We start from the raw sequence: 26,370 nt of genomic DNA on the forward strand, positions 1-26,370 counted from the left end.
GTAGCACTCACTGCTGCCGTTGTTCTGGCCCCTGGCGCTCTCCCTGCACTGTGCGACATCCCCCTGCTGTGACTCTCATTGTTTCCTTTATTGCTCTGCTGTTTCTTCTGGCTGTACTGAGGCCCAGGGTGGAAACTTGCAGGACCAGGCTCTTGCCTTGCTTCCTTCTATGCAAGCGCCTGCTTCTGCAGGCTTAGCCCTGCCTACTGGGCTTGACTCAAATGTGGGAGTGTGTTCCCAGTATGCCGGCCCCACACTGCTTGAGTAACCTGTCTCTTCTCTTCCCCACCCCAAAAACATACTTTCTTTAGTTTTGCAATTTCCTGGGATTTTGTTTGCCCTTTGCCTGTTTCCTATCAGACTGGCGCACAGGCAGCTAGTTCTGATTTGACATGATCCTCCCTGTGGGCAGGAGGGAATGCTATTTCTACATTCAGGTAGCTTCTTGCCATGCATCTTGATGGGACTGGAACTGCTGGCCTTGGCCCTGCTCAGCTTAGTCAGCTGCTCCCTGCACTTCTTGCCCTCCAGTGCCTTCTCTATGGCACAGCCGCAGATTGGCAGGCAAGTGAAACCTGCCTTTTCTGCCGCAAAGATGCCGATGAGAGCAGGGCTGGACACAAGACAGCTAGAATGGGTCAGGTGCAGGTGGTGTGTTGACTGTGTGGTGGGCAGCTGCTGCACGACTTGAAATGAAAAGAGGGTTGCATAATAAACATGGACTGGGTGGGCAAAGCTTTTGTTTGGGCCTAAGCCTGCCTCACACCCTTCCAGAGATGTCAACAGAGATGCTGTGCCTACTCTCTGTTCTCTCTGCTGGCACTTTCCCCAGTGCCTCTAGCCCCTGCCAGGAGAGCCAAGGGTCCTCTCCTGCCTCCCTCCCCATGTTCAGCATCCTGCCATGTAGGAGTGTCCACAAGCTGGCTCCCTGCTGTCCTGCTTGATGTGGACATCCCCGTGGCAGGAAGGCAGGCACTGGCAGTGCTGTTTTTGGCTGTTTGTACACAGGAAGCTTTCAGCAGCCTCTGGCCATGACGTGTTGGTGTGACTGTTGGAATCATTACATAATGGCTGCCGTTTGTTTGGCTAGGCATGGCTGGAGGCGTGACAGGAGGCTGTTCAACCTCTTCTTGCTTGCAAAGGGCTAGGGGAAACCAGGCAGGGGTCACGGCCCACTTCAAGCCACCTTATTTATCCATCTCAGAGCGAAGAGATTACAGACTTACTGGGAATACAAGGAAGCTGCTGCCAGTTACCAAGAAGCCTGGAAGGTCCTGCGCAGCCAGACCTTGAGCTCCTGGGTGAGGAACAGTCGCAGTTACCTGCACTTCATGTGAGAGAGGGCGGAGCTGTGCTGACACCTGGCTCAGGTCAGGAGCAAGACTGCCTTGCCTGGGAGGGTCACACATTACTGGTCCTGCTGTGAGTATCGGGCAAAGAGCTGCTGTGCCAGCAGCAACAGCTGTGGGTTTACTGGTGAGATGAGAACTTTAGGCTTTTGGAACGTCTCTTGACACCACCAAGGCTCAGATACACGGCCACCCCTGTCACATCTTCACCAAATGGCTTGCCAAAACTCTAGGTGGCAAGTATCTACAGCTGTTTGGGGCCTTCTCCTGGGCTGCATCGCAGGGTGGGTGGAGTAACAGCCCCATCAGAGCCATGTTGGCATCCTAATGTAACTTGGGGGTGTGATCCAGGCTGCAATGCCTGCTAACAACCCTTGCAAATCTTATCACTAATGCAACTTTAGTAAGAGTCATTTTGATTCTATACACAGTTTAAAAAGGTATTATTTAGACTTATATTGACAGACGTTTTAGAACGTATTTGGCTATAGGATACAGTGACTGTCACCTGCTTGCTGGAACTGTTGGAGTTCAAACATAAATGCTGAGCAGGGGTAGCCAATGTGGTGCCCTCTAGATGGTGCTATACTACAACTTATCATCCCTGACCATTGCCCATGCTAGCTGGGCTCACGGGAGTTGTAGTCAGACCACCTCTGAAGGGCACCCTGCTGGCTATCCCTGGCTTAGAGCGCAGTGCTACTGAAACAATCCATTTAGGAGCTGCCCTGCTGCCAGCTTTTAGAGGATTTTGGAGTCTAACCTGAAGAACCATCTTGTCCAGAGGGGAGGGGAGGGGAGAAGAAAGAAGCGGAGGAACTGTCACCATCCAGTTGCCATAGTGGCCCCTCCCTCCTTCTCCTGACTGTCACCTCAGGGGCATGAGAGGAAGCAGAAACAGCTTCTTCTTAAACAAACAGGCTGTCTTTTCCATTTTATTATAACTTTAAAAAGACCACGAATACTTATTGCTGTAATAATCTTACAAAAACTGCTTTGTGAGATCTGCCTGAAAAGCAGTATATAAATAAATAATCTGGATTGTGTGAATGAATGCTGCTAAACTAAAAAGCTACCACACAACAGTAATGGATCTCATTGTTATGCTTCAGTGTGGCTCATAGAAATGAGTGGAATTATATGTTTAAGACCTGTGCAATGACACTACCAGGATATGGTCACCAAGGGGAGCAGCCCATTGCTACAGGAGTCAAGAGGGGGCTGGCTGTTCACATAGCCCACACTTCAAAACCTTAAAGAGGAGTTTCCTGCTTTGCTCATGCAGGCCAGCACTACTACTTAGGATGGTGGGGCCAATCATCCTTGTGAATGGAGCCTTGGGGAAGGTGAAGAAAGTCACAGAGCTATTAAGCTTCCAGGTACTCTTCCTGCTTATAGAAATCTTATGTAAAGCTGCAATTAATTGGTCCAGCCTGCCATGCGTGGCTGCTTCTTTGTTAATTATGAACAAGGTCTCCACTACATCTGATAGATGGGTAAGAACAAGTGCTGCACTGCAAGTTCTTGTGCCTTCAAGAGGTGCTTAGTAGTAATTCAGCATGGAACTGGCTGTGTCAAGCAGCTACCTGTTTTCTGGCTGAGGGGAGCAAAGATCCCCCCTCCCCTCCTGAGCTAGACCTCTACTTACCAGCCCCCAACAGGGGAGAAATGAGCTTTCCAAAGTTCTAGGGTTGCTGCTCAGAGGCTAGCAGGGAGAAGGGAGGGCAGTGCTAATCAGCCCACTGACATTTTTTTTACTGTGTACTATTGAAGCTACAAAGCCATTGACGTTCCACAAGGCTCCATTTTGTCCCCAATGCTATTTAACATCTACATGAAGCTGTTGGAAGTGCTCATCCAAGGAGGTGAGCTGGGCTGCCAGCAGTATGCTGATGATACTCAGCTCTACGTATCGGTCACATCAGATCCCAAGGATGCAGGGCAGGTGCTGGATTGGGAGCTCCAGGCTATAAGGGGCTAGATGTGGGTGCACAATCTGAAATTAAATCCGGACAAGACAGAGGTGTTGCTGGTGAGCAGAAATGCTAACCAGGATTGGGGGTGTTTGTCCACTGCGGATGGGGTTCCACTCCCCATGAAGGAGTGGGTCTGCGGTCTGGGAGCGCTCCTGGACCCGGCCTTGCTGCTAGATCAGGTAGCGGTGGTGGCCAGGGGGGCTTTCGTTCAGTTTCAGCTGCTGCCCTATCTTGGATGCTCAGATCTGACTACCCTCACCCAGCTTGCTTCAGAGTACAATTGAAGGTGCTGGTTTTGACCTTTAAAGCCCTAAACAGTTTGGGACCTAGGTATCTGCCTGCCTGCCTTTGCAAGAGAGCTAGGGAAGGGCCTGTTGCAAGTGCCTACTATATTTGATACCCGATTGGCGAATACTCGCAACAGGGCCTTCTCTGTCATGGCCCCTAGACTATAGAATGCCCTTCCCTATGAGATCAGCCACCTCTCATCCCATTTTTAAACAGCTGCTGGAGACTCATCTTTTTATACAAGCATTTGGTTAAATTTCCACTTCTGTGTTGATGTTTTCAAGGGTTTGTTATGTATGGTTTCTTGTTTTTTGTAATTTTTAAATTTCTGTATGGTTTTTATGAATGCTTTGCAATTTTAAATCTTTGTAATTCACCTTGGGACCTGAATTCTGGGTGAGAGGCAGACAACATTAATTAATTAAAATTAATTAATTATGAATTTATTATTATCCTTTGGCTACTCTTAAGGATTCCATTTGGAGCGAGCCTCATGCTTTCATTTCCATTGCATATTTTGGAAGAAATAACTGCTGAACTACTAGTGCAGATGATGTCTCTGAAGAGATGATGAAAGTCATTTTTTAGGAAGCTGCCTCATTGGTCTATCTAGCTCACTATTGTTTATGTATGTATAATATGTACACATACATACATACATACATACATACATACACTATTGTTTACACTGACTGGCAGTGGCTCTCTGGGGTTTCAGGCAGTTTCAAGCAGGAGTATCAGGAGATACTGAGGACTGAACCTAGGACCTTCTGCCACAGAACTACGGGACTTCCCCAGTGCACTGGCAAATCACTGGCCTGGGTGACGTTCAGCTGAGCAGCTTTTGAAGAACTCAACTGTGAAATGGTTCTGTTACATATTATAAAGATAAACTGATAACCCCCCCCCTTTTTTAAAAAAAAAAACAAGTTGCAGGCAGGAATGCATGAAATCAGATCTGCCTCCAGCTGTCAAATAATTTTTGCTGAGGCTTTAACAAAGGGAAGTCCTGCCTTATCACTCTTTCAGAACTTGTTGCAAGTAGCAACAGTCCTAAAGAGGGGGAGACTTCAATAGACAAAGCCCCTCATCAGAAGTGTAAGGAAACGATTCTCTGGCTGCTAAAGAGGACTTCTGGAGCTCTTCCCAACCTGTCCTGGGGAATACTTGGATCATTTGGTGTCATCTACAAAAGAAGCTGTAAGGTAGGGGTTGCCAATGCATTGCCTGTGGGTGCCCACAAAGGCCTTCAGTGGCACTCCCACCACGTAGCCCAGAACCTGAACTTTCATTTAAAAAGAAAAGTCTCTAGCCCTCCTAGAAAGAAAGCTATGAAGCAAAATATGCAGATATCCTTTGAAGCTTTTTTTGTGAAATGAGCAAGCCTAGCTTCCCCTGCCTTGTCAGTGTTTTTGGTCAATGAGTAAAGTCAGAGGAAGTGAGTTGTCTGGACACCAGGCAATAGCAATCCCTGGGTTCCTAAAGAGCTTCTATTTTGGCCTCCTGTTTAGTGTATTTTTCCTGCTTCTGTCTTTTTTTCTAGTCCTTGGAATCTCTGTATTGCCCTTTTCCCCTAGCAACCAGGATGCATCTTGCCTGGGCTGGGTTCATCAAAGATCAGGTAGTGCCTAGAAATTATTTTCTGCAAATACAACTACACAATAAATGTGGGTGAATGTTAAAGAATCCCCTCCCAACAGGCAAATGTGAAAACTTTGCAAAGAGGCTTAGACATGTCTCCTGCTTTGCAGGAGCTAAAGACCATTAAGGATTCACTATACAACTTACAGTAGAATGGTGTACATGTTTACTCAGAATAAGTCTTTTTAGCGTTGGCACTGAGGAAGAACAGAGTTCTTGTGTCTTTAACAGCTACATGGCAGGCAGAATTTAAACAGGCCAAGCATCTTCTAGTATGTAAATACAATTATGGGAAAAGCTACATCATAACTACTTTTTAATTTTGTGTTTGGCCATGCCCTCATGGCAGCCATTTTGTGATGCACTCTCAAAATTTGCACTATGCCCTCTAGTCCAGGAAGGTTGGTGACCCCTGCCGTAAGGTTTGTGGTGAATGGATTCTGTATACAAAGGGTTACTGAGTGTAAGTTTGACCTCAGAATACCAGGCATTTTAAAAATGAAGTAACATAGAACTGCTACATATCTGTGAGAGAAATTTTTAATAATTGCTTCCTCTAGCAAAATTCATCAAGAGGAACACACTAGCCAAGATCAACATATTAGCATCTTGAGACTGTTTAGAACAATCTGGAAGCTCCCCTTACTATGAAACTGTAATAATTAATAATTAGTCAAACCTTCATTTCAAAATCCCCCTCCCACCCTCGCTTCTAATCCCTCAACTATCTTGCTTCATTATTTAAATAATGCCATTAAATGCATCCCAGAAGAAAGGGACCATGGAATTTACAGCTATGAGTACAATGTGCAATGGGGAAATAAAACTTCCATAAATTACCAGGCTAACAAAAACCTATCCATATATTAAATCAACCCAGCAACAGATGCAGGATGTGCCTCAGGGCCATGATCATAAACAAGAGGCTATTTACAAGACATAGAGGGAGGAGGTGCACTCAGATGCCAAAGGTGTTTTCTCCACTATACGCCACATACAGGAAGCCGTCCTCATCCTTCTCTTTCTCATAAAGCTGTCCCATTGTCAGGCTGGAGGAAGAAACAAGGCCGTGAGGAACTGGCTGAGGAATCAAGGAGTCCACATGCAACTAAGAGAAAGTGGAATCCAAGGCAATCCCTTAAATGGGACTTTTCCAACGGGTAGGATGGTGTCATTTGCCTGGCGGGAAGGATGGTGTTGGTATCTGGATGACTGCAGACCCCACCTCCCTCCCTCTCTGATTCTCCATTCACCTCACAGGTACTTGGTTGCCAGGCTACTGAATCATTCCCCAGACTTTTATTTATTTATTGTATTTATATACTGCCCCATAGCCAAAGCTTTCTGGGCCATTTACGACGTTTTGCTGCTATCTTGCTTTTTTAGGATTTTATTGTTTCATCTGGTATTTCATTGTATGTTTATATATATATTGGTATTTGCTATCTTTTTACAAACTGCTTAAAAACTACTGGCATTAAGCTGCATATAAATATAGTAAGTAAATAAAAAAATCTGGACTTCCTATTAAACCTCTGCATTTTATAAAGGCTGAAGTTTTCAGTACAAAAGATTGAATCTCGCAAAGATAGATACATTTTAATCTGTAATCTAATAAAAACACAACGTTTTTCAAAAAAACATGCCTGGCTAAAATAAATGAACACAAGCACATTAAATCTATACTTGGGCTGCAAGCTGGAGAGTTATGCTCTACAGAATTCTAATGGACTTCTGAGTAGGATTATGTTGTTAATCACTTAAAACCAAAAAATACTGTCTATCAAACATAAATATGGCATGAGAGGTTATATTCTGACTTGATAGTGGGCTCAGGGACTAGCAAATCATTTCAGTAACTGAGAAGCCACCCCGGCTCTAGGATGGCTAAGACCACATGGCCCTTGGCTTTGCTTCATGCGGAGCTCTGCTATTTCCAAATTAGGAAGAGTTGTGTGTTCTAAACAAGCACAGACATTTCCTTTTCATCTTGATAGTAATTAGGTACAGTAGGGTCCCGCTTTACGGCATTCCGCTGATGTGGTGGCTTTCAATTAGGGGAAATTCCCTGTTTTAAAGCTGATTTTGCGGCATTTTCGTGCGACACGACCCATTACAGTCAATGGGTTCTGCTTTACGGCGGGGGCCTGGTCCCTAACCAGCCGTATAAGCGGGGCCCTACTGTACTAGCCATGTCTCTGGACTGACTGCTACTTTGTCTTGCTACTGAGGTGGAAGCAGAGCAGGAACAGTATGGAGCAGCGGCCTCCCAACTTTCCCCCTGTGAACCAATTGGGAACTGCTGATGGTCCTGGAGGACTGCTAAGTCTGTAATGCGCTGTGTTAAGACACACTGCATGTTTTTTAATTGTACTTTTATCCTTTAAATTTTTATTCTATTGTATTTTACTGTATTAAAAGTTGTGCTCCAAATTGCTTTCAATTCAATAAAATATGATATGAGAAATGAAAGAAGCAGTAAAAATACAGTTAAAAATCAGTAGGAATATGTATATGCAGACATGCCATGGACCACTTGAATGAGGCCCACAAATCAAAATTTGGGAACCCTTTTTATAGGAAAAATGTACCCTCCGAGGGAAACCATGATTTCAAGCCCCAGACTAGACAGTTTGTGGAGAGTGGGGAAAGAAAAGATGGGATGTCAACACCATGAAGTTTAACCTTGTTTATTTATTTATTATTTATTTTATTTATTTAATTACATTTCTAGACCGCCCTATAGCAGAAAGCTCTCTTATTTATTTAATGTTAAACATTAGCAGAGCGCCACAAAGAATGACAGCTGCATGCCAATTTGTTCTCAATCCAAGATAATCAACTTCTTGGCTTGTGAACACAAAAGCCCACCTAGGAGCCACATCAACACCGCCTTGGGTCCCATGACAGAAGAAAAGTGGGGTACACATTAATAAAATAATAATAATAACAATACATCTGTAACTAGCCACTGCTGCTATAACTCACAAAGAAAGGAATTCCTGTCTCTGTTGTGATGAAGTATAAGGGCTAAAGAGCGACTTGTTTCCTTACATCAAAGACATCTTTTTCTGCATTCTGTCTTGGCCAACCTTCTGAAGGCTGCATGCCATGGACAGGTGTGGCCAAGACAAAATTGGGTATGGCTACCCACCCATTCTCTGCTTCTTGCCAGAAGGGAGAAGGGTTAACTTCCTGGAGAGAGGGCCAACCCTTCCTGCTGCAGCTGCACTTCATGAAGATTCCTCCCCACCCCACACACAATTAGGCTAGTGGGAGGGGGAAGCGTCTCTTACAGTCAATATAGGGCTTTTCCCCACATCTAATTTCAGCAAGAGGGTGTTTTGGCTTTGGGAGGATGTTGCAGTGCAAAGGGAGGGGAGGATTAACCTATTTCCAAGTCTTAATTGCAGCAGGTGAGGGCTAGGGTTAGGAAGCAACACTGAGGCCTGGAAGAGGAGGCTCTAGGGATGCATTCAGCATATGGGCTAATAGTTTCCCAGCCCTGCCTTAAATGAAAGCACAATATTCAAAGAAAAGGCCTGGACATCCCCCTCCCCCTCCTGCTTCAGCTATGGGTGCAAGCTGGAAGTGTGGCTTGCCAGAAACCAAACTGCTTCTGAACAATCTAAAGAATGTAAGAACCTGCTAGATCAGGCCAATGCCCCATCTAGTCCAGCATACAGATGGCTATGGGAAGCCCAAAAGCAGGACCTGAGCGCAAGAGCATGCTTCCCATCTGTGATCCCCCAGGTATATGAATCATCATTCGTACCCCAAGATCAGAGGTGGCAAATCTGCAGCCCTCCAGATACTGCTGAGTTGTAGTTCAACATCTAAAGGGTCAGAGATTAACAACCTTTGCCCTTAATCATCTCAGCTGAGATAAGGAAGCCAACTGCTCATTGAACATGGGTCTGCCAAGACTGGGAGAAGCAGCAGACTTTGAAACAGGCCAGGACCCAAAGTGCGCTGGAGGACTCTTGTCATTTTAGACAGCGAGTCATACACTGTTTCCCATGAGAGAAAGGCAGCTGTTGGCCCTGAAGAAAGGAAGAAGATGCTCACCTGGACTGCGGGACAGTCTTGTCTACAAAGAGGAATATTGCCTTCTCAGATGGCAGCTGAATCCTCTTCCTGATGATCCACATGAACTGAGCCACAGTGATGTCAGATGGAACCAGGTACTTCCTTTTGTCAATGTCCACAATTTGAGAGCCAGAGACCTTTTCAACAATCACCTGCTCAAGGGAGGAGAGGATATGTCAGAACGTTCACACAAGGGTCACATGCTCAATGATCGTTGGAGAAGCCCAACAGAGAAGTTAGTCATGGCACACGGCAGCATCTTCTTCCCAGGCCCCTGAGATGCAAGGGGGAGGGCTCCTGGGCACTCAGGGTCAGCTGAGGTTAAGAGGGCCTTTTCCCAACTTCAGCCAGTCGCCATCCCAACTGTGTCCTTTCCTGGAGAGGGTCTGACTTGGCCACACTTTCACATTCCTTGGTGGCCTTGAGGATGGATTACTGCAAAGTGCTCAATGAGGGGTTGCCTTTGAAGGGGACCTGGGACTCCAAAATGTTGCTACAGAACTCCTGCATGACACTTATTGCACAGAGTGTACCTAACCCGGATGTACATGGCCCTCCTCCCTCTCTTAGCCTTCAAGCAAGTTTTCTCTTCAAGGCAGCTTTAAGGAATATTGGAACTAAGCTTCCCAATTGGCTGACTACCCTTCACCTATTGACCAAAATTGGCTTGCGAGGCTGACAGAAGTTGTAGTCTGAAGGGTACCAGATAGGGAAAAGCTGGCCTGGAATATTGGCCTTGATTAGCTAGAGACAGAAGAAGGCAAGAGAGCAAAAGTCTCCAGGACAGAGCAAGGACCAAGGAAGCAGCTGAATGTGCCCAAGTCTTCTGGGGCTTGCCTAGAACTCCTCTATGAGGAAAGATTACAATATTTGGGGTTCTTTAATTTAATCACAAGCAAGGAGAGAACTAGTGCACTCCCATATCCTGCAGTTAGGCTTCCTATCAGGGTATCAGCTTGCTGACTATGTCAGGCCTGCTAGAGAACTCTTGTGTGCTTAGGGCTAAATTTGTGGTACGTGCCAGGAATGGGAAATCTGAGCAAAGGTCTTCCTTCCCTCCCTCTGCTTTACAGACTCTTCTGCCTTCCTCGCCGGCCCAAATCAAAGATTCCTACCTGCCAGGCGAGGCACTGGGAAGAGGTGGAGGAGGCCCATGTAATATCTATGGCAGATCCATTCCTTGATTCAGACCAGGATTCCAGAATGTTCTGGGCCAGGCATAGGCTGGTCCACCCCAGGCCTTCCAGAGAATAGTGGAAGGAAGAACACCAGTCTGTATGTCACTGTGAGCAAGGAAGGTACTCTGAAATAAAGCTCCACATATAGCAACCATAGCCTTAGCCCAGGTTCTTCTTTCTAAAGGTCCTAGGCCTCTGGACTCAACACTGGCAACAACAGCTGTAACAAACATCACTTTGTTTGCCACCCTGGGCTCCTGCTGGGAGGAAGGGCGGGATACAAATTAAATAAATAAAAGGAATGAAAACAAAGACAACACAGAAAATAACCAGAACTGAGAGAGTTTTTTTTCTCATGCACCCAGGTATATGGTTTGTTTTCTCCCTGAGAGGTTTATATATGAGATAATTCAGCAGGTGTCTGGAAAAGGGAACCCACATTATGTAATTCTAGCAGGTAACAGAATCACCCTGAGAGCTGCTTACAAAAGGATTTTGGGCCTAGGGTGCCAACACAGACCAAGACTTGCCTCTTAGTCTGACATGAAGAGGTCTGGCAGCAGCCATTTTCAGTGGCTTCCCCAACCCCAAGAACTTTAGTCAAAAGCGTAGGATATCATTCGAATTCTCCACAATTCTGCTAGTTTGCACCCTGCCTTTCCTAAATTTCCAGTGTATGAAATCTCACTACAGACTGGGGCCAAGGTGGGAACTGTGTCAGATTTGCTTAATATGTTTTTTAATAATGTTCTTAACCCTTTAAAAAAAGTTTTTAAAATGTTTTTAACGCTGTTTTGTCTTAATATATTTTAAGATTTGTTTTTATGATGTTTTAAAGTGTTTTTAGTGCCTTGTTTGCCGCGCTGGGCTCCTGCTGGGAGGAAGGGCAGGATACAAATTTAAATGTCTGGAAAAATCATTTCTTGTGATGAAAGAAAACCCTTTCACCAAAAGGGCATCCAGTCCTTGGCTAAGACGAAGAACTTACTGTTACTGCGAATGACCTCCTTCGTGGCACTCAATTGGTTATTCCGCGTTCTCTATACAGCCCTATTGATTTGGCTTATGAAGGTCACCAGGGAGGAGTTAAAACTCTGTTGAGGTCCCTGGGACTGATGATCTTATTGAACAATGTGTAAAAGTCTTGTGCACTGTGCCAATCAGCAGTTCCACAGAAGGAGCCTGCATCTCTGCATGTTTCCCCCCATGCTCCATCACCATGGGTGAAAGTGAGTATTGATTTCTGTGACCTCCCTAATAGGAGGCATCTTTTGGTAGTTACTGATGATTACAGCTGTTATTCAGAGGTAGAAATGATCACCACTACTTCAGCAAATGCTGTCATCCCCAAGTTTGACAAGATTTTTTCATCTCATGGCATATCTGTTCTAAAAAGTGACAATGGACCACCTTGTCAAGGTCTGCAGTTTACTCAAATTTTAATTACCTTGCATTCAAACATCAAAAAAATCACATCTCACTGGTCACAAGCAAATGAGGAGGTTGAAAGATTTATGAGGACACTCAATAAAGCCCTACAGATTGCTGCAGCAGAGGGAGCCAATGTAAAACAAGAACTGTTTCGATTTCTCCACAGCTATCAAACCACTCCCCATTGTTGCACTGGCATGGCACCAGCTACGATAATGTTTGGCAGACAGGTACAAACTAAATTGCCTCAAATTGATGTCCCACTCAAGGATGCATCCTTATGCCAACACGATGATAATGCAAAGCTTACAATGAAATAGTATACCGACAAATGCAGGCGAGCCATAGTAGCGCCATTCAAAGTGGGGGACATGGTCCTTGTTAAGAACCTCCAACAACAAACTCTCAATGTCCTTCTATTCTGAGCCATATCAAATGACAATGACAAATAGCACAATAGCTATAGTACAGAGGGGTGATTTACCGGGACGCGGTCAGGGTACTTGGCCCGGATCTTGGCGGATTCCACGCAGCGGTGCTCTGCGGAGACACACGAGAGAGACGCGTCAGGCAGGGAGGCGGGGGGGGCCTACCCTCACCTCCCCCCACTCCCCTGCCCTCTCTCCCCTGCTGGGAGCGGGGAGGGAGCCTCCCAGGAGGACACGGCCGGGCCTCAGCCCCTGTGGCGGCGGCCTCTCCCGGCGGCCTCTCCCGACCACCCACCGGCCCACCCACTCACCCAGCGCGTGGTCCTCCTTGAACATCCACTTCATGGCGCCGGTGCGGGCGGGGAAGGAAGGAAGGAAGGGCGGGGCCGGCGGTCGATCGGTCTTCCTCTCGGTCCGTCGGGCCTCTCGCGCCACCGTCAAAACGACAACAACAAGAGTAGCAACAGGCTCTACGGCGGGCGGGACTTCCAGCTCGCGGTTTCCCGGCAACCACTGGGGGCAGGACTTCTGGGAGGTGGGACGAGGCAGCGGTCGCGTCGCGAGGCCTGACCAGCGTATACGTCATCGCCCTCTTCCCGAGGTGATTGGCTTGCGGTGGCCCCTGCCCCTCCTCGCGCCGTGGCGCACGGCTGCCTGCGCGCCGCGGCGGTTGCCAGGGTGACGGGCGGTACCATGGCCTGGCTGGAGGTGGTCGCGGCGGGCGGCAGGCGCCGCTACCGGGTCGGGCTGTGCTCGCTGGCGGGGCTGGCGCTGCTGGTGCTGGGCGCGCTCACCTACCTGCCGCCGCTGCTGGTGGCCTACCGGAGCCACGGTCGGTGGGGTGCGGGGGGCAGGGGGGACCAGGACCTCTTTCCTTCCGCCGACCCTGACCGGCACCCCCCGCCCTTCTCTTGCAGGCTTCTGGCTGAAGTGGAGCAGCTACGCGGAGCAGCCAAGCGTCCGCTTCCGGCACGAGGTGCTGCTGGTGGGGCTGACGGAGGGCGGCGGCTTCGTGGGCTGGAGCTCCTTCCCCGCCTGCAACCGTCTCCTGGGCGCCCGCCTCCGCGTCCCGCTCGTCTCGGTAGGCGCCTCTGAGGGCGTGCAGAGTGCCCGCTCGTCTCCTTTCCTCCGCTCTGTTCCTCACCTCAGCATGGGGCTGCCCCGCCGCTGCTCGGTCTTCCTCGCCGGGAACCTCGGGGCTGGCCGGCCGCCGCCGCCTGCAGCTCTGCCCTCGTTGCGGGCCTCTGCCCAGCCGTAGCACTTCTGCCCGCCTCCAGCATGCTGCCTTCGTGAAGGAGGAGCGAGTGGGGCCGGCGGGCCGGGGACTGGCCTCTTCCTGGAAGCCCCGGCTGGCTGCCACCGGTGCCCTTCCTCCCGGGGGGCGGCTTCCAGGTGCTCCCCGAGGGCCACTCCCGTTTCCTCAGGCAGTAAAGGGCCGTGGGTTCTTCTCAGCCCCCATTTTTTCATGTTTTTGGTTCTTTTGTTTGCCACCCTGGACTGCTGGGAGGAAGGGCGGGATATAAATAAAATAATAGCAATAACTGTTTTTCACCAGTCAGGGTGGATATGCGCCCAGTTTGCTTGGGGTTGCCACTGTCAGGTACCAGAGACTTGGCATTCTCCTCTTTAAACCCCTGTACATGTTTGTACCAACAGCTGAACCACAGTGGCGTAGATTACAGCAGGAGACTTTGGCTCTGCGATCAAAGCTGTGGCTCCTAAGTTGAATAGAATTTTAGTGATTTTTAAGCACAAAGCATGTTGCAAATTCATGGTAGTGGGTTTATGGTAATTCAGGCTTGGATGGGAGTCCAGCTCCTTGCCTAGGCCAGTCACCACCAGGAATAACTGCACTGAGTGAGCCAAGAAGTGAATGACTTCATGCTGCATAGTCCTTTAAAAGCGGTCTGTGCCACGGGGTGTGTGGTGAGGTGTCTGTGCTCTTGTTTATTTGCCTAAGGCCCCACCTAAGGCCAGTGGGAGGGAACTGGCCTGTAGTCAGCCTAAAAGTTTGGAGGGGGGGAGGCACAAAAAACGTAGGAGAGCAGAACATTTTTCTCTAATACATTATTTTTTCTAAAAAGGGGGGGATTTAAGGTTGGCAGGCTCCCTTAGGCCTCACTGTTCCCCTGCTAGCTACAGGCCTGGAAAAGACCACCTGTGAGTAAATGTGCTCATGGCTGTCATCCTCCTCCTTTTCTACCAGTTAATTAGGCCATAGATTGGGGTGGGGGGATCTGTGGCCCTCCAGATGTTGGTGGACTGCAACTAGCATCACCCCAACCCTTGGCCATGCTGGCTGGAGCTGATTGGAGATGGAAATCCAGTAACATCAGGAGGGCCACAGATATTTTTAACCATTGCCATAGACAGGTGGTCTGTCAAAGGAAGCGGCTTTATCTACCAGAGCACTGTGAAATCTAGCTGGGTCCTTGGCTTCTAGGTCAGTGTGATTCAGCAAATCTGATGTGATTTATCAGATCATGGAGGCTCCCAGCTCCCAAGCCTACTCTGGAGAACCAGCAAGCTGTTTTGGATACCAGATGTTGGCACGTTATCCTGCACCTGAGCCTTACGCTGCTGTGTTTTGCCATTGCAAGGGTCCTGTGGTGTGGGCACCTTGGCCCATACTGAGTCTGGCATCTGTATTGGGGATTGATGTTTCTTGACGTTGCATCTTTAGGAGCTGCTCAGTAACTGAGATTATTGCTAAGAGAAGTTTGCTTTAACGAAAGTTCCTGTTCTGCTTGCAAGGCTAGAGAGGAAGACCCAAACCAAGATGGAACAATGGACCTGCTGAACTTTCGGCTGGAACTTCCACTACAGGCTACAGAACAAATAGTTGGGATCCAGCTCCTCCTGACATTTACCTATCAGTTGCATGTGAGTGTGCCAAGCCACTTGCATACCTTTTCCCACCTCTATAGCTTTTCAGGGGTACCCTTTGTCTCTGCAAACATGGCATATGTCATCTTGAGCAGCCCAGTGTCTAAGGACAGGTGGCCTGATCTGCGGTTTCCTCTATGCTGACTGCTGCTGCTTCATTTATTCAGTATCCCATATGCAGCTAGCAGCAACACTTGCCTGTATAACAGAGAATCTTGTGGCACCTTTACTAACAGGTTTACCATACAATCATGTACAAGGTTACTCAGCAGGAGATCCTGTTTCATTCAGTAGTGCTTAGTCTCAAGTACGCTATTGCAGCTTTATTATGGCAGAAACATTCTTGGGCTTGAGCCCACTTGGCCAGATGCACGGAGCTGACGGAGACGCACGTGTTCATGGATGAGAGGGGAAGTGTGTCACATGTGGCAGCAGCAGGTGTGCTGTTTCCACACAGCCAAAAGGTACGCGAGGGACGAGTGGTGACTCGTTTCTAGGCATTTAAGCCAGGGACTGGATTTAAACATACTGGTTAATTCTAGTTCAGGAATTTCACACAGAATATTCCTGTTAAATTGTCTTTGTTGAACTTTGATTACTTTGAGGCCAGCAGCAGAGCACCCAAGAGATAAAGAGATCTTCTCCCAATGAGACCATGCCAGATCTATGACTGTTTATCTTCTTGTGTAGTGTTTAACCTGTTTGCTCTTTAGATCAAGCTGTAGAGAGGAAAATTTATTATGTGTGCTGGTGATAAATTTAATATAAGATGCAGGCCACCAGTTAAGAAGTTGGAATTCGTTCTATTATACTCCTGTCTTTTCTGCATTTGGTCATTTGTTCTGCATGTAGACAGTCCATTGCTCTGCCCAGGTGTGTGGATACTAAGCTTTGATGTCCTGGGTGCAAGTTCTTGGCCTCCTGGCAATTTCTGTCTCTCTGTTTCTGTCAGTTGTATCATGCTGGAGGTTGAACTGTAAGCTCTTCCTTCCTTCTGCCATTTCAGAGAATGTCCACTTTTGTGATGCAGAGCATGGCCTTTTTGCAGGCCTCTTCCCCTCTGCCAGGGTCACAAGTTTTTGTGAGTGGAGACCTGAAGCTTCGTCAGAGGCAACTGCTTAACCATGCTGGGCTGGACAGCAGATATAATGTGAGTGGTATCTTCACCTCATCAGTCAGTTTTGCTGTCCATTTTCCAGTGCAACAGCTGCTAGAGTAATGCATTGTATGCAAAGTGTGGCCACACCAGTGTAATTGCTACTGTTTGATATTCAGGTTATACAGTGAAAGAAACACTATTTTCACACAGCATTCAATTCACCTAGCAACAATCTTACAAAGGGTTGAAGGGACTTTAGAAAGGCTAGGGATCTCTTTGATAGCCATCCAGTACAGCAGGAGTGTGCCTTCCCCCTTCACATTCAGGGTGTTGAGAGGTCTGAAGCAGGTGTGGAACCTTCTGCTGCCTGAGACAGTACGTCAGTTGGCCTGCCTGGCATGGCTGTTTTCATTTCCTAATACAAGTGATCTCACTGTGACAGGTATCTGTGATCAATGGCACAAGTCCTTTTGCCCAAGACTATGATCTCATGAACATTGTTGCAGCCTATCAGGAGAGAAATGGTGAGTCTGCATGGTGTACAATCCTTTCTAGGTTACCTGATACCTGTTTGTCATCAGCTGTTCTGAGAAATTAACATTTTGGTTAATCATGACCAAAATCCCACAAGATCTCTGCTGTTTCATTTGCAGTCACAACGGTTTTGTTTGGTCCCAGCCCTATCTGGTCAGTTGGAAGAGCACCGGAAATGCCGTTTGTGGTCCAGGCTATCATTCATTACCCAGTGGAAATGATCATATATCCTTTACTTGCCTGGTGATTGTGGGTTGGCCCACTTGGCCTCACTCTGGCATGAGGAACAGTGCTTGGCAAACCTGGCACTTGGTGGTTGGCGTTCTACAATCTGAACATGTAGATAGCAGTTTTTGGGTCGGGCCAGTAGATAAATTCTCTTGGACAGAGGTAGATAATAGTGGGTGGCTGCCTGATGAAGAATTCCATGAAACTCACCAGGGGTGTCTCTGTAGATTACCGAAGGTGGCCACCAGAGATAACTTGTGTATCTGTCTGCTGGGGAAGGGAGTTTTCCCTGGGCCTCCTGTTGTTTCTCGAGTGCCCTCAGCCACCTTTCTTCCTGATTTCTTCCTAATCTGTCATAGTGCTAGCCAGATGTGTTTGAGGTGCGTATTCTGAACTTGCGTGAAGGTACTTGAAATTGCACATATTCCTTGACTTTTGCTACGTACCAGCCAGGCTTCTGGGAGATGATTAAGTTTGCCTGGATTCAGTATGTTGCCATTCTGCTGATCTTTCTTTGGATTTTTGAAAGAATAAAAATCTTTCTTGTCCAGAATCAAGTGCTAACCACAGTACCAGTGCCACCGGATCCCGCTGTGTTGTCATATAAAGAGCACCAGTCCTGAACACGTTCCTAAAAAGACCTAAAACAACAGGATGAATAAATCTACCTCGCTTTCACTTTCTTCTTTTCCTTAACTGCTTTGCATCTGGAAGCTGGGCAGAAACTAGTGGTTTGGGGTTTGTGTGCTATGGGTTATTGCAAGAGTTAAACAGACTCCGTATTTCAGTTCTCTATGCCAGGGATTTCAGTTTGTGATACCCGAGCAGCACGTGGGGAGCTAATTTGCAGACATGCTCTTGACTACCAGGTATATTTCACTTGATCTGCACATACTGGCTGTAGCAGCTTCAGTTAGTAAAAGAAAGAATTTACTTATAAAAGCATTAATGAGATGTCTGGTCTTACTTATTGTGCTTGCAATTTCTCCATTAAATTTCAGACATGAAGGTCTGTTTAATCCTCCAGATACCATGATCTTGCACAGGGGTTTAAACACACAGTCACCCTTTGAAAAGGCTGGGATGCCCCGTGCAGCAGTAACATCGTGGTTCCAGGAAGACAACATTAGCTGGCCTGTTCAGTCTGGCAAGAGGAAGGGCGGGGAGAAGCCCACCAGCCTGCCGCAGCAGAGCAAACATGCCTGTTTTGTACATTTTAGTTTGTTTGTTTATTCCCACCCGCCAGCAAGTTCCCAGGGTAGTTTATGAAAAGTTAAAATTAAAACAAATGTAAAATAAGCATGAAAACACCAGGTGTTGGGATCATCAGAGGGGGCCTCTTCGTAGGTCCTCTGCCCTCGCAGGTTCAGTGGGTGGCCCAGGAGGACATTCTTTGGGGCAACCCCTCAGTTAAGGATTCCCCCCCCACATCTGACACTTGAGATGTATATTATAGGACCCCCCTGTCTGTGAATGTAATTTGTTTTAAACTGTTTTTAATACTGTATTTTATACTGTGACCTGTCCTGGGGCCTTCTGGTGATAATAAATAATAATAGAAAAGCATTCAGCAGAAATAAAACAAATACAGAACAGCATGAAAGCAATCAAGAGGCTAGGATTTTTTTAAAAAAAGGTCTTTACCTGATGCCCAAATGACATCCCGGAAGCTTTATACTATAGATTTTGGGCTTTGATTTTGTTTTTGCCTACCAGAAAGATTCTTATAGCTAAATGGTGCAAAGGGGGAAGCAGCTGTGGAAACTGCCATAAAAATTTCAGTCTGGTAGGAACAAAGGCAAAAGGAGCAGGATGACTTTTATTTGGAGCAACGCAAACTGATAGCTGGGGGGGGGGACGACCTTTGGCTTTCCTGATGTTGCTGAGCTACAATGCTCATCCCCACCCCTGAACTAAAAGCTCAAAAAGTACTGTGCAAAGTATTCCGTAGTGTTGATCACGGTATGAGTGAGGCTGTTGCAGCTCCAGATTACCTTCCTGAGGCCTGTTCTAGAAGAGGTGTGCTTTTTTCTTTCTTTTGTGCAGCTGTAGATATGTAAAGCAGGCTGAATGTCCCTTTAAGAAACTCTTCTAAACAAAGTTATTTTCTAGACTAAGAACTGTGTCTGCTTTCCTGCCTTCCTTCATTTGCAAAGTCAGTGGGTGATGGTTGTGAATGTGGTGGCTGCAGCAGCTGCACACTAGCCCTCCCTCCTTGCCTGCTTCCACTTTGCACCCAAGAGCCTCCTGGAAGGGGAGGTTCCCATCTGCTCCTGAGGCATTGGCAGGTCTTAGGCTGCCACCTGCTCCTCGGCATCTGGGGCTGTGCTCCTGTTGTGAAGGACAAAGTTTAAAGCCACCTTGTGTGCATGGCCTTCTTTGTCTCCAGCTGAGGAACCCTCAACCCGCTTGCAAACACGAGCAGGATGAGGCCTACAAGGCAGGCAGGTTTTGTGATGAGGGTGTTGCCCTGCTGCAGAATTTGTCAATATTTTCCTTCATTGGAAAGTGTCTGTGCTTCCTCTGGTAGGGAGGGGATGTCCCATGGCTGAGTGATCCTGAAGAGCTCTGCTGGTTTGCTGGCCTCTCCTGCCCTTGCCCAGGAATAGGAGTGGCTGTGGCGCAAAGGGACCCTGCTTCCCACAGCCCTCTTCAGCTGCTTTTAAATATCCTTGCAATCAGGCCCTGAGCACAGGGTCACTGCAGGGGCTAAATGAGGCCTTTGAAAGAGTGGGCCTGCACCTGGGCTAACAGGAGCCAACCAGGCCTCTCCATGGAAGAAGAAACCCAGTGGTCATTTCGTTGGGACACAGTCTGGAGTTCTGAGCCTTCCCTGCTCCAGAGTTGGGTAACTGCATTTAGCTTGCTGGCCAGGACCAAACCTTAGAGCAGAATTGGGCCTTCTATAAAGCCAGCCATCCAAGGCCGAGAGGTAGGTTCTGAGTGTGGCCAGTGGTGGTTTTTGCAGAACAACGCAAGAAGTTGTTTGATCCCTGATCCATCTAGCTTGGCATTGTCAACACTGACTGGCAGTGGCAGCACTCCAGGGGTTCGTATGAGGAGCTTTCCCAGCCTTACCTTGGAGAGGCTGGGGGTAGAGCATTTCCATGCAAAGGATGCCCTCTGCCACAGTGTTGTCGTTTGGAATCTCTCTTTCGCCCTGTCTGTCTTGCGTCTAATATTTCAAGGTTGTTTATGGGGAAGGTCAGTCTCTGCTCCTGTCATTTGCAACCACAAGGCTGCTCAGCGCTGTACAGAATTGAAAAAAGCAGCAACAGTGGTCAAAGGGCTTCCTAGAATAAATAGGACAACCAGTCTGATGATCCCATCAAAACATTGTAAGGTGTAAGAATCAATCTTTTTCCCGTGCGCGGGGGCTGGCCGCCTGCCCCCCCGCCGAGGAAAAGCCCTCTTTCTGGGCCTCGATGGCCTTTTGGCGCTTTACGTGATGGCAGGGAGAAAGGACCAAGCGCCAGAGGCTCCTCAAATCCACTAGCTAGTATTCTCAACAAGATTCCCAAGCAATGATCTCCATCTAGCTGCCCTTTCGGGTTAAATGTCCCCCACTTCAAAGAAAGTCCCTTTCCTTCGCTGTTCTCAAACCAGGCACCACATCGCTGGCGACGTTGCTGAGCGTCCCCAGGGCTCCGCCTGCACTGTACCATCCGGAATATTCCAAGGTGCCCTGCAAGGCTGGCACAGCTGCCGGGGACCGCCTCTGGGGCAGCTGTGAGCGGAGCCCTTCGACTGCGGCCCGATGCCCTCAAGGCCGCGGAACAGGAGGAGGCTGTTGCTACGGGGCCAGCTGGCCTCGGTTTGCATCCAAAAGAGCCCAGCCCAGTCAGTCAGTTCCGCGTTGGGCGGCCTTGGTTAGGGTCAACACCTCCGCGGAGCAACCGCTTCTTCCCCGCAAGTTGGCAGCGCTGGCTCCCGTGCCATCAGGCAGTTCGACCCGCTAGTGGGGTAGGTCGGTGCCTGGAGGACGCCTTCCAAGTCCTTGCAAGTGAGACCGGGCGCCGACTCCGTCGCAGTGGGAAGGCGCGCACCCGTCACTCCAAAACGCCGCGGCCGGGAGTTCCGCCGGTCCACAGGCGACTTCAGCTCGTTTCCTTTCGGCGCGAAGTAGAGGCGTCGGCCTCGGGGCACTTCGCAGCTCCTGGGAGAGGATGGTGGCGCTTGGAGGGCGCGCACCGCGGGAGGGGGCTGACCTGGACGAAGCGCCCACCAGCCACCACCACCCGCTGTGGGCCAGCCCCTTCTTGGCACCTCCCTCCGACAGCCGCCTCGGGCTCGGCGCCGGCCACGTCTGAAAGCGCCTCATTGTCTGTTTGCGGCGCGACCCGGCGAGGCGGCTGTCGAGCAAGCAGCCTCCCTGGTCTCCGTAGCCGGCCCCTCCTGCCTGCCCTCTCCTTCCCGAATTTCCTGCGTCTCTCTGGACGAAGCGCTGGCGGCTTTAAGCCGAGGTGAGGAGCCGGGACTGGGCGGGCAGTAGCGGGGGCTCTGGCCTAGGACAGCTTCCTTGCCGTCGGGGCGGCCATGGCGCAGTGCGGGGAGCTCCCACTAGCTGAGGCGGCGGCGTCGCCGCCCGCTCCTCTTAGGGTCTCCCTCCGGCTCCTCGCTCCCTCCACTTGCACGCGCCTTGTGCGGGCCGGAGAGCCAGAGGAGCTCGAGGTGAGCGCGCTGGATTTGGAGGCGCGGCTTACCCAGCTTTGGGAGCGGAAGGAGCCGCGCCGGCTTCTGAGAGTGTGCAGAGTGCGCTTCTGTGGGTGCGGATGCCTGGCAGGCTGGAGCCCTGGGCATCTCGCGGAAGCTGATCTGCTGGAGTTTTTCTGCCCCTTGGGATAGGCTGGCAGGATACCGCCCATAATTTTTAGCTTCCCGAAAAACCTGCATGGCTCTGGGCCCTGGACTTCCCTCTGCAACTGCCTGGCTGTCTCTTTGGAGTTGGATGGTCCACATCTGGGCAGCTCTGGAACCGCTTTCTGCTGCTCCAGGCACTGGCTGCAGTTGGTACCCTTTTGCCCAAGCCCTACTTGGTAGTTGAGTGGGTAACTTGCCTCAGTAGTGCTTATGTCAGTGAGGGGAGGTATGTTGTCCCTGAATTTTTTTTTTATTTGAAAAAAAGAGGTGGGAAGAGAGATGGTTACTTGCATTTTGTGCTCAAATGAATTATGCAGATAACTAGAACTGGACCACATATTCTGCCTTGAGCTCCTTGGAAGAAAGGTGAGATAGCAATATAGTAAATAAATGCTTAAAAATAGGTTTGCCCATACCTGCTCAGGCCCCAGGATTTCTAAGGTAAACCTGGGAAGGCCACTGCAAGTCAGTGGAGACCAACCTTCCCCAGTCCGGTGCCTTCCAGGTGCTTTGCACTGCAACTCCCATCATCCCCAGGAGCTGGAGTTCATTAGCCCGTGTCGATGCATGCCTAGAATCAGAACTTTGAAAAGTTACTTTTTTGAACTACAACTCCCATCAGGCTCAGCCAGCATGGCCACTGGATTGGGCTGATGGGAGTTGTAGTTCAAAAAAGTAACTTTTCCAAGCTCTGCCTAGACTTTTCTCTGCAGACGTGAGGACTGCACATACTTAACTCTCAAGAGAGAGCCAAGACTTTCAGGATGCTCAATTGAGCTTCAGGGCTCCTATTCTGCCCTTCCTTGCACAGTACAATAACTCATCCATGCGACATACAGACTGCCTCCCTTAGTCTTTGTCTCACTCACCCTAAATCCAAAAGCACATTCTTCAAGGCAAAACGTTTTTGCCATACTCAGTTGTGCTCTGTGGGCATCACTGTTGTTCCTGTTCCTCCTCCTCTAGCCTGCATTCTTTCATGACTGTCACTGATTTGCTGATCTGGACTTAGGTAGTAGTTTCTGGGCATTAGCAATTTAGCATGAATGGCAACCAAAACAGTTGCTTCTTTGCATCAAAGATCCTTGTTTTTTATCTCCCCCCCTTGCTGAAAACTAAGCAGCTCTCTGCTCTCTTTTTCTCCCAGTTGTGCTCTACTTCAGCCAGAATGGTGAGGCTCCGAATTTCCAACACCACCATTGCACTTTTCCTTGTGATTCAGACAGGATTTCTACTGTTTCTGTGTGCTCAACATGGCAGCTTTATGTCTCATTCTGAGGAGAAGCTGCCCCAGGTGCACATCCTCATCCTCTCCTCGTGGAGGTCGGGGTCTTCCTTCGTCGGGCAGCTCTTCAGCCAGCACCCCGATGTCTTCTACTTGATGGAGCCAGCCTGGCACGTGTGGGTAACCATGTACCAAAACAGTGCCAAGGTCTTGCACATGGCGGTGCGGGACCTCGTCCGGTCTGTCTTCAAGTGCGACATGTCTGTCTTTGATGCCTACATGCCACGGAAGAGAAACTTGTCAGATCTTTTCCAGTGGGCAGTGAGTCGGGCGTTATGCACAGATCCTGCTTGTGAATTCTTCCATCGTACTGATATTACTAGTGAAAATGCCTGCAAGAGTCTCTGTGGGAAGTACCCTTTCAGCAAAGCAGAAGAGGCCTGCAAGACCTACAGCCATGTTGTCCTGAAGGAGGTCCGGATCTTTGACCTCAAGGTGCTCTATCCTCTCCTCACTGACTCCTCCCTGAACCTCAAAATCATCCACCTGATACGTGACCCCAGGGCTGTTGTGAAATCCCGGGAACAATCAGCAAAAGCCCTTGCCCGTGACAATGGGATAGTTCTGAGCATGAATGGGACTAAAGTGGAAGATGGCCAGTACAAGGTCTTGCAGGAGATCTGTAGAAGCCATGTTCAGATTTATGAAACAGCAACTGTGAAACCTCCAGATTTTCTAAAAGATCGTTACTTGATGATCCGATTTGAAGATCTCATACGAGATCCCTCAGTGGAAATTACAACAATGTATAAATTTGCAGGGCTTCACTTGACCAACAAACTTGAAAACTGGATCTATAATATCACCCACGGACAAGCGCCAAGTAGGAAGAGGGAGGCCTTCCAAATCACTTCTCGAGACGCAGTGAACGTCTCCCAGGCATGGAGGAACATTCTTTCCTTTCAGAAAGTCAAGAGAGTGCAAGAAGTTTGCAAAGGTGCCCTCAATATACTTGGGTATCAATTTGTAGATACTGAGAAAGAGCAAAAGGATTTATCTTTAGACTTAGTGTTGCCACATCGAAAAAGTCAGTTCAGCTGGGCATCCTTTAGTCAAAACTAGGTGAAGTATTACTATCTATATTCTTCATTGACAGGTACCTGGAAAATGCTTACTTTGATTGTTGAATCATGTACTTCTAGTAATTGCTCTTATCCTTCTTCCTTTTTGCTATGTGCATAAACCTGAGCAAATGGAGCCAAAGGGTGATAGTTTGCAGATGCATATCAGCTTGGATCAGTTGTTGTACCACACTGTCATACAGTATTTGTAGCTTTCAGAACTGAAGGAAGTTATGTAGCTGCTGCCCTTCTTATTTAACAGCAATGCAGAACTTCCAGAAACTGAATTGCATTCCACACAATGGTTCAGTACAAGAGAATTTCCCTTTACCTTTGAGAAAAAGGTAAGGAAATAATTGGGGTATTCTCTGTTCTGCATTCTTGCATGTTTTTTTAAATCAACATATTTTCACAAGCTGGACTGTACAGTTACTGATACTTGGAGATAAGCTTTGATCCTCTTTGCTCATTTTAATTGACCATCTGAATGGTCACCTTGTTCGGGGTGGAGGAGCTGGAAGAAAGTTCACTGTTGCTGTTCCAGTGAACCATTGGGCTGCTCTGTTGACAGACCATGGACTGGTCCCTAAAATCACTTATCATGTTGCTTTCTTGTGTATGTGTGTGAGAGAAATCTCTTCTAATGAAAGCCATCACGGAACATGTAATCTTGCGTGTTTCATAGCTGATCAAAAAAGAAAATGGTAACGGAAAAGGAAGGCTTCTTTACAGTCCTGTTCTGCCAGAGACACAGTGGAAGGCTGGGTCAGGTGCCTGTCCTCCTCCTCCTCCACAGCAAAATGACATCAAATTGGACACTTGAATGTTATAAAGATTGTTAAATGTTGGTGAATGTGGCTGCTGTATGCAGGGACTTGGGCAGAGTTTTCCAACAGAACCTGCCAGCTGTTCTTTATCTTTTTCTGGGGCCAGCAGGACTCATCAGTCATGGCATCAGTTTTGAATGCCATAGAGACTGTCAAGGGCCTCAGATATTTCCCTGGGGCTGGGGAGTTTTCCTTTCCCTTGGATGAAATGCTTCAACCAAAGGTGCACTTAATTGTCTGGAACCTTTACTGTTAATCCTGCATCAAAAGTGCAGAGAAGTGTGTATGGGTCCAGCAGTAGAAAAAAGCACGGGTGCAAATGAGAAGAGGAGTGGATAATTTCTCAAATGTGAAGTGTTGGAAATCAGTAGTGCCTCTGAAACACACCCACCCTGTTCATGATTTGGAAGCCGTGCAGCCAAATTCCAGACTGAGGTGAGGAGAGGGTTGTGTTGGAGGAAATGTGTTCTGTTTATACTCTTTTTTCCACACTCGTATTCAACATGCTCTGTCTGAACGCTGCCATTAAAAATGGACTGTGGGGCTCCCTTCTAGTTAAGGTTTGGGTGTGGGGCTGCACCCTCACTAATCTGTACCTTTGTATGTTAATGAAAGTGTTATTTCCATGAGTCTGTGATGAATTCTCACTTAGAGAACTGTTGGCTAATCTGGTTTCCATGAAGAAGGATAGAGTAAATGTGATTGAGTTGACCATTATGTTATCCTTAAATTGGGGGTTTCAGACTGGATGAGGGTGAGGGATGAGATCAGCCAGATGCTTCAAAAACCGCAAATAGCACAGAGATAAATTATTAATAATCTGAGAATATTCAAAAGACATGGGGGGAATTTCTGCACACTCTACCAAGTTACCGTAGGGAATTGTTTGCACTGGATGTTGTGATTACTTCTGCTGCAAGAGAATTAAATTCATCTTTCAGTGGCCTACATAGACCAGGTGTTGCAAAATACAGTCTGGAATATCATTGGCTGCTTTTAGGGTTGTGTGAACTGCAATCTGCGTTAGGATGTGCCTGTCATGACCCTCTGCCCTTCAAGACGCGAGGATTATGCTTCAGACCCAATTCCCACCCTTAGGGTAATTGTTCTGGAATCCCAAATACTAAATTCTCCCTTACCAAGGCTATGTAAGCTAACACCAACCTTGTAAGGTAGAAAGTAGGCTGCCACCACCCCTGTAACTGGTTCA

General features: G+C 48.1%; 4 protein-coding genes across 8 annotated transcripts in view; 3 read left to right on the top strand and 1 right to left on the bottom strand.

Annotated features, from left to right (window-relative positions):
* The window catches only part of ADAT1 (adenosine deaminase tRNA specific 1), a 23,695-nt gene extending 16,528 nt beyond the window's left edge, over nt 1–7,167 (top strand). For 2 of the 5 annotated variants that reach the window (XM_061594306.1, XM_061594305.1), the window contains one exon: nt 1,205–7,111. In XM_061594306.1, the coding sequence (XP_061450290.1) occupies nt 1,205–1,337 (133 nt within the window). In that variant the 3' untranslated portion in view covers nt 1,338–7,111. Of the gene's footprint in view, nt 1–1,204 lie in introns of all 5 variants that reach the window. The other 3 variants (XM_061594308.1, XM_061594304.1, XM_061594310.1) reach the window with 3 other exon arrangements.
* On the bottom strand, nt 5,779–12,937 carry GABARAPL2 (GABA type A receptor associated protein like 2). The gene is made up of 4 exons (XM_061594314.1): nt 12,692–12,937; nt 12,437–12,492; nt 9,323–9,495; nt 5,779–6,303 (listed from the first exon to the last, which is right to left on the bottom strand). Exons 1-4 carry the CDS (start codon nt 12,723–12,725, stop codon nt 6,213–6,215), a joined length of 354 nt encoding a protein of 117 aa, XP_061450298.1. The 5' UTR covers nt 12,726–12,937; the 3' UTR covers nt 5,779–6,212.
* A 50-nt stretch (nt 12,938–12,987) lies between these two features.
* Nucleotides 12,988–18,081, top strand: TMEM231 (transmembrane protein 231). The gene is made up of 7 exons (XM_061594313.1): nt 12,988–13,212; nt 13,298–13,461; nt 15,135–15,263; nt 16,273–16,416; nt 16,808–16,889; nt 17,019–17,124; nt 17,570–18,081. The coding sequence occupies exons 1-7, from the start codon at nt 13,074–13,076 to the stop codon at nt 17,748–17,750; spliced, it is 945 nt and encodes a 314-aa protein (XP_061450297.1). The 5' UTR covers nt 12,988–13,073; the 3' UTR covers nt 17,751–18,081.
* A 3,136-nt stretch (nt 18,082–21,217) lies between these two features.
* LOC133369242 (carbohydrate sulfotransferase 5-like) lies at nt 21,218–26,076 on the top strand. Its single transcript, XM_061594312.1, has 2 exons — nt 21,218–21,590; nt 23,135–26,076. The coding sequence occupies exon 2, from the start codon at nt 23,156–23,158 to the stop codon at nt 24,332–24,334; it is 1,179 nt and encodes a 392-aa protein (XP_061450296.1). The 5' UTR covers nt 21,218–21,590; nt 23,135–23,155; the 3' UTR covers nt 24,335–26,076.
* Nucleotides 26,077–26,370: the final 294 nt, after the last annotated feature.

Source organism: Rhineura floridana, chromosome 13 (genome assembly GCF_030035675.1).
Source record: "Rhineura floridana isolate rRhiFlo1 chromosome 13, rRhiFlo1.hap2, whole genome shotgun sequence".
Lineage (NCBI taxonomy): Eukaryota > Metazoa > Chordata > Lepidosauria > Squamata > Rhineuridae > Rhineura > Rhineura floridana.

Coding starts and splice junctions, on each gene's coding strand:
- GABARAPL2 (XM_061594314.1), bottom strand. CDS start 12,725: ATGAAGTGGATGTTCAAGGAGGACCACGCGCTGG. Junction 9,496..12,436: donor AGTACCCTGACCGCGTCCCG/GTAAATCACCCC, acceptor TCCCTTGAGCAG/GTGATTGTTGAAAAGGTCTC. Junction 6,304..9,322: donor AAGACTGTCCCGCAGTCCAG/GTGAGCATCTTC, acceptor TTCTTCCTCCAG/CCTGACAATGGGACAGCTTT.
- TMEM231 (XM_061594313.1), top strand. CDS start 13,074: ATGGCCTGGCTGGAGGTGGTCGCGGCGGGCGGCAGGCGCCGCTACCGG. Junction 15,264..16,272: donor CATTTACCTATCAGTTGCAT/GTGAGTGTGCCA, acceptor CTGCCATTTCAG/AGAATGTCCACTTTTGTGAT. Junction 16,417..16,807: donor GGCTGGACAGCAGATATAAT/GTGAGTGGTATC, acceptor TCACTGTGACAG/GTATCTGTGATCAATGGCAC.
- LOC133369242 (XM_061594312.1), top strand. CDS start 23,156: ATGGTGAGGCTCCGAATTTCCAACACCACCATTGCACTTTTCCTTGTG.